General features: G+C 45.8%; 1 protein-coding gene across 2 annotated transcripts in view; it reads left to right on the forward strand.

The window, feature by feature from the left end:
* Positions 1-10257, forward strand: part of Dsp (desmoplakin) — a 49027-nt gene extending 38770 nt beyond the window's left edge. The window contains exons 20-24 of one of the 2 annotated variants that reach the window (XM_051170168.1): positions 534-617; positions 1779-1886; positions 2489-2587; positions 3427-5721; positions 6797-10257. In XM_051170168.1, coding sequence (XP_051026125.1) covers positions 534-617; positions 1779-1886; positions 2489-2587; positions 3427-5721; positions 6797-10021 — 5811 coding nt within the window. In that variant the 3' untranslated portion in view covers positions 10022-10257. The remainder of the gene's footprint in view (positions 1-533; positions 618-1778; positions 1887-2488; positions 2588-3426; positions 5722-6796) is intronic. The other variant, XM_051170172.1, reaches the window with a different exon arrangement.
* Positions 10258-12242: the final 1985 nt, after the last annotated feature.

Genomic DNA, 12242 nt, shown 5'->3' on the forward strand with positions numbered 1-12242 from the left:
GGGTTTAAGCTGTGTTTGGGGTTAACCTGGTTTGAAATGATGAATATTTCATATTATGAATCCACCTTGTGAGTGTTTAAAATGTACAGAGAGGAAAAGCAACTGGGATGTTCAAAAAGAAATACAATTGAAAAATCATTGCAGAGGTTTTTTTAAATGTGTTAAAGTGAAGGATCATTATAGTTGAGTTGATATAGTGCATGCCTGTAATCCTAGGATTTGGGGGGCTGAGATAGGAGGCCCCTGAGTTCAAGGCCAACCTTGACTCTATCTCAAAAAGGAAAAAAAAAAAAAAAAAAGAAGAAGAAGCGATAGGCCCATAAATTACTGCTGATTGATTGAAAGTATCCTTTTGTAAGTAATACATTGGAGGTTTTCTTCTCCTTTCCAAATGGAGAGTTCTTCTCCTCTCAAGCCATTGCTCAACATGAGTCCAGTAGTGATAGACTGAAGACAAAAATAACCACCGTAAAAACGAAAGGACACTTCTGTTTGTATGCTTTAACATTTGAAATATTTTATTCTCTGTATAGAATCTGCACAGTGAGATATCTGGCAAGCGAGACAAGTCAGAAGAAGTACATAAAATTGCCGAGCTTTGTGCAAATTCAATTAAGGTATATCGGTCTCATTAAGAATGTTGGCACAGTGGGGGAGGGCGTAGAATCTAAACACACAGTATTCATGTATGGAAAGAAAGCAAGTGATTAAAATAAGAATGACTAGTGACAGTGGGCAAGATGGCTTACTTAGGCAGTGGTCCTTGTCACCAAGCCTGGCAACCTGAGTTTGATCCCCAGAGCTCATGGTAGGAGAAAACTGACTTTTGCAAGGTGTCCTCTGACCTCCACGTGCATGTGCTCAAAATAAATATTTTTTTAAAATTAAAGAATGTTGGCATTTCGTCAAGAATATTATTAATTGCATTGTTGTTTTGCTTTAAAGACTATAAACTTACTAAGGGTAGTGATCATGTACGTTCTGTCCTGAATAACCTGTGAAAGTTTGTTATTCATTTACTTGAGTTCAGAATGAAGAGAGAGCTCAACCGCTCAAGGCTCACGCTCCTTTTTACAATTATTTATTTTTATTTTATGTGCACTGGTGTTCTGCCTGCGTGTTTGTCTTTGTGAGAGTGTCAGATCCCTGGGAACTGGAGTTATAGACAGTTGTGAGCTGCCATATGGATGCTGGGAGTTGAATGAGGGTCTTTTGGAAAGCCAGCCAGAGCTCTTAACAGCTAAGCCATCTCTGCAGCCCCAAGGCTCACACACGTGGCAAGAGTTTGGGGTCCCATTTATTGAAGTCATTGCGCTTTGGAAATGCCCGCTGTGGGAAGGGGATGTTTATTCAGTAAGGTTGGAGCTCTGTGCAAAAACGAATGTTTCACTTAGTAACAATATCAGCTGGTTGCTGTTAGTGGCCCTTGTGAGTGATTTTTTTTTTTTTAGAAATTTGATGATATAAATCTGTGGAATTGTAACTGCTAGTGACTCTTTTTAAGTCTATTAAGACTGGTTCTTTTAAGCTAGACGTGATGGCTTACATGTGCAGTCCCAGCACTCAGGAGACTGTGAACTCAAGGCCATCCTGGACAAGACAATGAGGCCCAAACCACTCAGGAACAGAGCGAAACTTTGTCTCAAAAAACAAAACAAAACAAAACAAAACAAAAAACAAAGACAGTTTTCTAAGGGCTGGGTATAGCAGGCAGGATCCTGGCTTTGAGTAATAATCACCCAAACGATGATGCTTCCCTTGAACTTTGTTATCTGCAGGATTATGAGCTCCAGCTGGCATCGTACACCTCAGGGCTGGAAACTCTACTGAACATACCTATCAAGAGGACCATGGTTCAGTCCCCATCTGGAGTGATTCTGCAAGAGGTATTTAAATCATTTCGTGTCTCTTAATGTCTTCCGTGGTCAGTCATTGCCTCCCTCTTAATGCCTGCCATCAAAAGTTAGCGCTTCTCTCCTAATGCCTGTCGTCCCCTCTACCTGTCTTTTCCCTGCTCCCTTCCCATCTTTCCTGCCGTGCCAGAGTACGTCCTTGGTATAGAGTATGCACTGAAATTCAGGGCTTGTTAGCAGTTTTAGTCTCCCTTTGGTGTGAGTTATTTACGAATGATGCAGTTTAGGAGACCATCAATGGGAGCCCGAGTGTGGTGTTTACACATGGGACTTGACCTGCTGTATTTGGTGAGGCAGGCTCCTAAGAAGTAGAAGTTATGTAGTGCATTTCTATGACAGCCTTCCCCGAAAGATGTCAGACTGGAGTGGTGGGGATGGAACGCAGTGGCTGTGGCCTTTTGTTTGGCTATGTTTCTAGATTCTGGATCCAGCATAATTGACAGAGGGAATTTACTGTTTATGTTATAATGCTACGATTTTGTTAGTTTAAGAAAACAAAATTATTCAACTTGCACAAAGCTTTCTTTAAAAATACAATATACAAAGACTTTTCTCTTCTCCTTCTTTCCCCGAAGGCTGCAGATATTCATGCACGGTACATAGAACTACTCACAAGGTCTGGAGACTACTATAGATTCTTAAGTGAGATGTTGAAGAGTTTGGAAGATCTGAAGGTAATTCATTTCCTGGGAATTTTTTGTTTTGATTTTTTTGTTTGTTTGCTTTTAAAGAAAGAAATAGCATACAACCTTGTTATCTCTTTTATAACACGGTTTGGTCAAATTGCGTTTCCTCCAGTTAGTATGATGCAGCTTGAGTCTGGGCTCAGAATGGATGCTCCAAGTGGACTTAGGCAGCATTTGCCAAATTGTGATTACATTACTTTGCCCAAACCCCATGGTTTCATTAAATGAGGAATTTGTTTATTTGTGTAAAATTTCAGATAAGCTCACTGTAGACTAGCTGGATTTTAACTCCTACTGTCAGGTGACTATTCACATTATTCTGCTTTTTTGAGAGTAGAATTGAGTTATATGGATGTTTCTTCTATATTTTTGAATAATTGGTGTATGATGTATCAAATGATGAACTTTTTGGTTTTGGTTTTGAAACAAAACAACAAAAACAAAAGCTAGACCAGCCTCAAATTGGCCATCCTCCTGCCTGAGCCTCTAAAGTGTAGGATTACAGGATGTGCCATAGTGCACAGCTAATCTTAAGCTTTTGATCATGGAGGGAATGGTTTGAAAAGGAGGCCTGACATTCAAATTTGATATATTATTCCCTAAGATCACATGAGCAGCAGATGGAGGCATCGTGATAGGCATGGAGGGTCTTTGAGGTTTCTTTTCTTGGTAGTTTTTAATCTGATAAGCGTGTGTGTGTGTGTGTGTGTGTGTGTGTGTGTGTGTGTGTGTAAAATACACACAGGTCTTAAGAGGAAAGATGCTGTTTCTTCCTTGTGGTACGAAGTGCTTTCTTTTCAACATGCTTTCTGATTTCATGTCCGCAGCTGAAAAATACCAAGATTGAAGTTTTGGAGGAGGAGCTAAGACTGGCCAGGGATGCCAACTCTGAAAACTGCAACAAGAATAAGTTCCTGGATCAGAACCTGCAGAAATACCAGGCAGAGTGTTCCCAGTTCAAAGCGAAGCTGGCAAGCCTGGAGGAGCTGAAGAGGCAAGCTGAGCTGGACGGGAAGTCAGCCAAGCAAAACCTGGACAAGTGCTACGGCCAAATCAAGGAGCTCAATGAAAAGATCACGCGGCTGACGTATGAGATTGAGGACGAAAAGCGCAGGAGGAAGACTGTGGAAGACAGGTTCGACCAACAGAAGAGCGACTATGATCAGTTGCAGAAGGCAAGGCAGTGCGAGAAGGAGAACCTAGGCTGGCAGAAGCTGGAGTCTGAGAAAGCCATCAAGGAGAAGGAGTACGAGATAGAGAGGTTGAGGGTTCTGCTGCAGGAGGAGGGCGCCCGGAAGAGGGAATATGAGAATGAGCTGGCAAAGGTAAGAAACCACTATAATGAGGAGATGAGTAATTTAAGGAACAAGTATGAAACAGAGATTAACATTACGAAGACCACCATCAAGGAGATATCCATGCAGAAGGAAGACGATTCCAAGAGCCTCAGGAACCAGCTGGACAGGCTGTCCCGGGAGAACCGCGACCTGAAGGACGAGATAGTCAGGCTCAATGACAGCATCTTGCAGGCCACGGAGCAGCGCAGGCGGGCGGAGGAGAACGCCCTTCAGCAGAAAGCCTGTGGCTCGGAGGTCATGCAGAAGAAGCAACACCTGGAGCTGGAGCTGAAGCAGGTCCTCCAGCAGCGCTCCGAGGACAATGCCAGGCACAAGCAGTCCCTTGAGGAGGCTGCCAAGACCATTCAGGACAAAAACAGAGAGATTGAAAGGCTCAAAGCTGAGTTCCAGGATGAGGCCAAGCGCCGCTGGGAATACGAAAATGAACTGAGTAAGGTAAGAAACAGTTACGATGAGGAGATCATTAGCTTAAAGAACCAGTTTGAGACGGAGATCAACATCACCAAGACCACCATCCACCAGCTGACAATGCAGAAGGAAGAGGACACCAGCGGCTACCGAGCTCAGATAGACAATCTCACCAGAGAAAACAGGAGCTTGTCTGAGGAGGTCAAGAGGCTGAGGAGCACGCTGGCCCAGACCACCGAGAACCTCAGGAGGGCTGAGGAAAACGCCCAGCAGCAGAAAGCCACGGGCTCAGAGATGTCTCAGAGGAAGCAGCAGTTGGAGATCGAGCTGCGGCAGGTCACTCAGATGCGGACAGAAGAGAGTGTGAGGTACAAACAGTCCCTGGATGATGCCGCCAAGACCATCCAAGATAAAAACAAGGAGATTGAAAAGCTCAAACAACTGGTAGAAAAAGAAAGCAATGAGAGGAAGTGCCTGGAAGATGAAAACTCCAAGTTGCAGAGAGTCCACTATGACCTGCAAAAAGCTAACAACAGTGCAACCGAGGCCATGAGCAAACTGAAGGCACAGGAGCAGGAATTAACGCGCCTGCGGATTGACTATGAAAGGGTTTCCCAGGAGAGGACAGTAAAGGATCAGGACATCACGAGGCTCCAGAGCTCCCTGAAGGACCTGCAGCTGCAGAAGCAGAAAGCAGAGGAGGAACTGAGCAGGCTGAAGAGGGCAGCCTCCGATGACTCCTCCAAGAGGAAGATGCTGGAGGACGAACTGGAGGCCATGAGGAGGTCTGTAAAGGAACAAGCTATCAAAATCACCAGCCTGACCCAGCAGCTGGATCAGGCGTCCATCATCAAGAAGAGGAGCGAGGATGATCTCCGGCAGCAGAGGGACGTGCTGGATGGCCACCTGAGGGAGAAGCAGAGGACGCAGGAGGAGCTGAGGAGGCTCTCCTTGGATGTGGAGGCACTCCGGCGGCAGCTGGCACAGGAACAGGATAATGTCAAGCAGGCTCACTTGAGGAACGAGCATTTCCAGAAGGCCATAGAGGACAAAAGCAGGAGCCTTAATGAAAGTAAAATAGAGATTGAGAGGTTACAGTCTCTCACAGAGAACCTGACCAAGGAGCACTTGATGTTGGAGGAAGAACTTCGTAACCTGAGGCTGGAATACGACGACCTGCGCAGGGGCCGAAGCGAAGCAGATAGCGATAAAAACGCAGCCATCTCGGAGCTAAGGAGCCAGCTGCAGATCAGCAACAATCGAACCCTGGAACTGCAGGGGCTGATTAATGATTTACAGAGAGAGAGGGAAAATTTGAGACAGGAAATTGAGAAATTCCAAAAGCAGGCTTTAGAGGTATTCACAAATATTTGATCAAAGCTCCACTGTTTCTCAAATAACTCACTGCAGATCTAACCCGACCTCCTACCTGCTGCTTCTGGAATGCCTAACTTTTCTATTTTGTGGCTCATGGACTTAACTACTTGTCAGATCTATATGATGGCTTTAAAGTATTTTCAGTGCCATTTACTCCTCTGTCCTGTCACTGCATTGAGTGCCGGTCTGTTGGAAACCTGTGCTTGGTGGGACTATAAGAACTTTAGCATGAGAAAACCATCTAAGATATTTCCCATGACCAGTCCACTCTCCTTCCTAGAAAGTAGCTCGTGGCTGGGGCTTTTGGTGAGTGGTAGAGCATGCGCTTAGCATGCACGAAGTCCTGGGTTCGGTGCCCAACATCAAAATTTTAACATACTAAAATAAAAGATGATTCTGATCTAGTGGTCTGAATGTACATCTTTAACTCAATTTTTTTCCTCAGTGAAATTCATTATTTGTTATACAGTTTTAAATTTCTACTTTACTTAGATGACTTTTCTGCATGCATTTTCTTGTTGTCTTTTGATTATGATTATGATTCTAGCATGTCTTTCTGCTTGACTTCTCTTCTTCTAACAAGCCCTAATTTAAAAGTAACTTCTAATGTATTTGACTTCTATAGACAATATTTGTGTGGGGCTGGGTGGCATGTGTGTATATATTTGTGTTGCTTTATTAAATGTGTCAGTATAGAATACTAGGTGAGATGCAGATACAGCAGAGATGCTAACTTGGGGGAAAGTCATTCTTCTTTTTCCAAACCATAATTACTGTTCAAGTAAGGCAGATTTTCATCTTCTAGTTCTGTCTATGGAAAAGGAACATCAAACAGTAAGTACAAGCCATTTTACCAAAGTGGCCATCTACATTTTCATAATTTTTCCAGTAATGTATGAGGTAGAAAATTAACAGTATATGCAAGGAAAATACAGACAGGAAAAAAAATGAGACTATGTTTAAAACGCATATATAGGAAAGGAGGTTAAATTACAACAATCATATATTAGCATCTAAACAATATTTTCCCCATTTCTTTCTTTTTAAATTCTAGGCATCTAATAGGATTCAGGAGTCAAAGAGTCAGTGCACTCAAGTGGTTCAGGAGAGAGAGAGCTTGCTGGTGAAAATTAAAGTCCTGGAGCAAGACAAGGCGCGGCTGCAGCGGCTGGAGGACGAGCTGAGCCGTGCCAAAGCGACGCTGGAGGCGGAAAGCAGGGTGAAGCAGCGCCTGGAGTGTGAGAAACAGCAGATCCAGAACGACCTGAACCAGTGGAAAACTCAGTACTCCCGCAAGGAGGAGGCCATCAGGAAGATAGAGTCCGAGAGGGAGAAGAGCGAGAGAGAGAAGAACGGTCTTAGGAGTGAGATCGAGAGACTCCAAGCGGAGGTCAAGAGGATCGAGGAGAGGTGCAGGAGGAAGGTAGAGGATTCCACCAGGGAGACTCAGTCCCAGCTGGAAAGCGAGCGCTGCCGGCTTCAGAGGGAGATCGACAAACTCAGGCAGCGTCCCTATGGGTCCCATCGGGAGACCCAGACGGAGTACGAGTGGACTGTTGATTCCTCCAAGCTAGTGTTTGACGGGCTGAGGAAGAAGGTGACGGCGATGCAGCTCTACGAGTGCCAACTGATCGACAAGACAACGCTGGACAAGCTGTTGAAGGGGAAGAAGTCAGTGGAGGAGGTGGCTTCAGAGATCCAGCCTTTCCTGCGGGGTGCAGGCGCCATCGCCGGCGCGTCCGTTTCTCCTAAGGAAAAATACTCTTTGGTGGAGGCCAAGAGGAAGAAATTCATCACTCCAGAGTCCACGGTCATGCTTCTGGAGGCCCAGGCAGCCACGGGTGGTATCATCGACCCCCATCGGAACGAGAAGCTTACCGTGGACAGCGCCATAGCTCGGGACCTCATCGACTTCGATGACCGCCAGCAGATCTACACAGCGGAGAAAGCCATCACCGGCTTTGATGACCCCTTTTCAGGCAAGACGGTATCTGTTTCGGAAGCCATCAAGAAGAATTTGATCGACAGAGAAACTGGAATGCGCCTGCTGGAAGCCCAGCTTGCTTCGGGGGGTGTGGTAGACCCCGTCAACAGTGTCTTTTTGCCAAAAGATGTCGCCTTGGCCCGTGGGCTGATCGACAGAGATTTGTATCGCTCCCTGAACGATCCCCGAGACAGTCAGAAGAACTTTGTGGATCCAATCACCAAGAAGAAGGTGAGCTACATGCAGCTGAGAGAACGGTGCAGAATCGAACCCCACACGGGACTGCTGCTGCTGTCGGTCCAGAAGAGAAGCATGTCTTTCCAAGGGATCAGACAACCCGTGACCGTCACGGAACTGGTTAACTCGGGCATATTGAGACCATCCACCGTAAACGAACTGGAATCGGGCCAGATCTCTTACGACGAGGTCGGCGAGAGGATCAAGGACTTCCTCCAGGGCTCGAGCTGCATAGCCGGCATATATAACGAGACCACCAAACAGAAGCTTGGCATTTATGAGGCTATGAAAATTGGCTTAGTTCGGCCTGGCACTGCCCTGGAGTTGTTGGAAGCCCAAGCAGCTACTGGTTTTATAGTGGATCCTGTCAGCAATTTGAGGTTACCTGTGGAGGAAGCCTACAAAAGGGGTCTGGTCGGCATTGAGTTCAAAGAGAAGCTTCTGTCCGCAGAGCGAGCCGTCACTGGCTATAACGACCCTGAAACCGGAAACATCATCTCTTTGTTCCAAGCCATGAACAAAGAGCTCATCGAAAAGGGCCACGGCATCCGCCTGCTGGAAGCACAGATCGCAACTGGCGGTATCATCGATCCTAAGGAGAGCCACCGTTTACCAGTTGACATGGCGTATAAGAGGGGCTATTTTAATGAGGAGCTTAGTGAGATCCTCTCAGACCCAAGCGACGATACCAAAGGCTTTTTTGATCCAAACACTGAAGAAAACCTTACCTATCTGCAACTGAAAGAAAGATGCATCAAAGATGAGGAAACGGGGCTCTGTCTTCTGCCTCTGAAAGAGAAGAAGAAACAGGTGCAGACCTCACAGAAGAATACCCTCAGAAAGCGGCGCGTGGTCATAGTTGACCCGGAAACCAATAAGGAGATGTCTGTTCAGGAGGCCTACAAGAAAGGCCTAATTGATTACGAAACCTTCAAAGAACTGTGCGAGCAGGAGTGCGAGTGGGAAGAGATAACCATCACGGGGTCGGACGGCTCCACCAGGGTGGTCCTGGTAGACAGGAAGACAGGCAGTCAGTATGACATTCAAGATGCTATCGACAAAGGCCTCGTTGACAGGAAGTTCTTCGACCAATACCGATCCGGCAGCCTTAGCCTCACACAGTTCGCTGACATGATCTCCTTGAAAAATGGCGTCGGCAATAGCGGTGGCTTGAGCGGCAGCGTCAACGATGATGTTTTCAGCAGCTCCCGACATGAATCAGTGAGTAAGATTTCCACCATATCCAGTGTTAGAAATTTAACCATCCGCAGCAGCTCTCTGTCTGACCCCCTGGAGGAAGCAAGCCCCATCGCAGCCATCTTTGACACGGAAAATCTGGAGAAAATCTCTATTACAGAAGGCATAGAGAGGGGCATTGTGGATAGCATCACTGGTCAGAGGCTTCTGGAGGCTCAGGCCTGCACTGGTGGCATCATCCACCCTACCACTGGCCAGAAGCTGTCCCTGCAAGATGCAGTCTCCCAGGGTCTCATTGACCAAGATATGGCCACCAGGCTGAAGCCTGCCCAGAAGGCCTTCATTGGCTTTGAAGGTGTAAAAGGCAAGAAGAAGATGTCGGCAGCAGAGGCAGTGAAAGAAAAGTGGCTCCCCTATGAAGCAGGCCAACGATTCCTGGAGTTCCAATTCCTCACTGGAGGCCTTGTTGACCCGGAAGTGCATGGGAGGATCAGCACTGAAGAAGCCATCCGGAAAGGTTTCATCGATGGCCGTGCGGCTCAGAGGTTGCAGGACATCAACAGCTATGCCAAAATCCTCACCTGCCCCAAAACCAAGTTAAAGATCTCCTACAAAGATGCCATCAATCGCTCCATGGTGGAAGATATCACTGGGTTGCGCCTGCTGGAAGCTGCCTCCGTGTCCTCCAAGGGTTTGCCTAGCCCGTATAACATGTCCGCCCCAGGCTCCCGCTCTGGTTCGAGGTCCGGATCTCGCTCAGGCTCCCGCTCTGGTTCACGAAGCGGATCTCGGAGAGGAAGCTTCGATGCCACAGGAAGTTCCTCCTACTCCTACTCCTTCAGCAGCTCCATTGGGCACTAGCGGTCAGAAGTGTTGCCACGCCTTAGAATCATTTGTATGAATTTCTACTTTATCTTAAATAACAAAGAAAGCCTGGTGCTTGCAGTGTAGCGGGAGTTTCTGTGCTTAGAACGTAGCTGCAATAAAATTCCAGTAGTAAAGGCTAATTTGGCTCTGTAGCTTTTGGGTCAACTAATGTAGTGTACTTCGATATACCGGATGAGAAGTGGCCATCACTTGTAAGGATAGCACAAACTGAATTTGGAATTTATTTTTTTCTCTTCTGTGTTTCGATCAAATCTCTGTAACTTTTCTTGGCCTATAAGGTCCCAATTTCTGTCCTTGGAGAAATAAGAAATTAAACTGACGGCTGGTGTCTTAGACCTCCTTTTGTCTCTCACCTAAATAGTTCCATTTTCTGTATTAGGAGAAAACCAGGCCCCTCCACCCTCACCCCCACCCCAGCATTTTGTCCCAGGTTCCCCTTAGTTTGAGAACATAGACTGCATTCCCCATGCGCTCTCAGATGCTCTTGTCTGGCTAACTATTACTTGACTGTGTATGTCCACTATAGCAACGATCTTTGCTATTTGTTAGTCAAGGTTTTCTGTGCTTTAACAAAGGGGTCTTTATGAAGTTTGCTGTTCTGGCAATAAAGTTTTAGACTTTGGAAATGTTTGTGTTGTGATTTAACAATGCAGGATACACACGGCGGCATTTAATTGCTGGGTTTTACATACCGTAAAATAGGTCTAGGCCGTTTGTTTGCTAACCTAATAAGAAACCCCTCAAAATACTAGTTTAGTTTTTTGTTGTTGTTGTTTTATTGTTAAAGAAGAGATAGGGGCTGGAGAGATGGCTCAGTGGTTAAGAGTACTACCTGCTCTTCCAAAGGACCTGGGTTCAATTCCCAGCACCCACATAGTAGCTCACAACTGCCTGTAACTCCAAAATCTGACACCCTCACACCAATGCACATAAATTAAAATTAAACAGAATGTTTAAAAAAAAAAAAAAAAAGAAGAAATGGTCTTCTGAATTTAGCTCTTTGGAGAGAAGCTTCTGAAAATAGATCCTTCTAGAGACCAAAGCCCTGCTCTGATTTATTCTTGGCAGTAAGGTCCAAAAGTATCATAGTACTGGGGAAAAAGTAAAATGGTGGAGAGTCTTTTCTGGATAGCCTCAAACTAAGCAATGTTGCATTTTATTTCCCCCAAGGTGGCAAGGCTGTTCTTGGATCTGTGGATTCAAATGATCCCTGAAGAGTTCTTGACTCTACATTGAATAATAATAGAATATGAGAGCCAGGCGTGGTGGCGCACGCCTTTAATTCCAGTAGAGACTGGCGGATCTCTGTGAGTTCATGGCCAGCCTGGTCTATAAAGCAAGTACAAGACAGGCAGAGCTCTTGTTACACAGAGAAACCCTGTCTTGAAAAACAAACAAACAAAAAAACAAAACGAAAAAGAAGGAAAGCAAAAAGAAATATGAGCTTATACATAAGAAATGATTTATTCTGCCTCATGGTTTCAGTTCAGTGCTTTCGGGTGCATCGAGGGGCAGAACTTCTTGGAAGTTCAGGGTGGGCAGGAAGGGGAGCGGAAATGGAAGGAAAAGACATGCTCCGAGGCCTGCTTCTCTAGCTAGGATCAGTCTCAAAATTTTCAACCATTTGAGTGGGGACCAAGCCTTCCACAGTGAGCCGAAAGAAGATCTATTGTGTCTGGTATTGGGCAAAGTACTGCAAGAATTCGGTAGAATTTATAAGTCCATTGGCTGCAGGACATTTGCAGTCTGGGTTGGGACAGGAGACACATAAAACAATCAATGGGATGACTTCCATCCATCAACAGGAAATACATAATCAGACAGATTGTTTTCTTTTGGTTTTTTTCAGACAGGATTTCTCTGTTTTAGCCCTGGCTGTCCGGGAACTCACTCTGTAGACCAGGCTGCCCTCGAACTCACAGAGATCAGCTTGCCTCTGCCTCCTGGGTGCTGGGATTAAAGGCGTGCGCCACCGCCGCCTTGCTCCTTCTGCTTTTATGTCACATGTGTTCCATCACTCTTCTACCCTTTAGATCACACCTCCTTTCAATCCTTTCTCTTACACACACACACACACACACACACACACACACACCTGCATTCTGAGTTTGCCTTTCAGAGTCTGGCTCTTTTGTTTATAATGATCTCTGGTTCCATCCATCTCCCGGCACCTCTATATGTACCACAGCTGAGC

Source organism: Acomys russatus, chromosome 3 (assembly GCF_903995435.1).
Source record: "Acomys russatus chromosome 3, mAcoRus1.1, whole genome shotgun sequence".
Taxonomy (NCBI): Eukaryota; Metazoa; Chordata; class Mammalia; order Rodentia; family Muridae; genus Acomys; species Acomys russatus.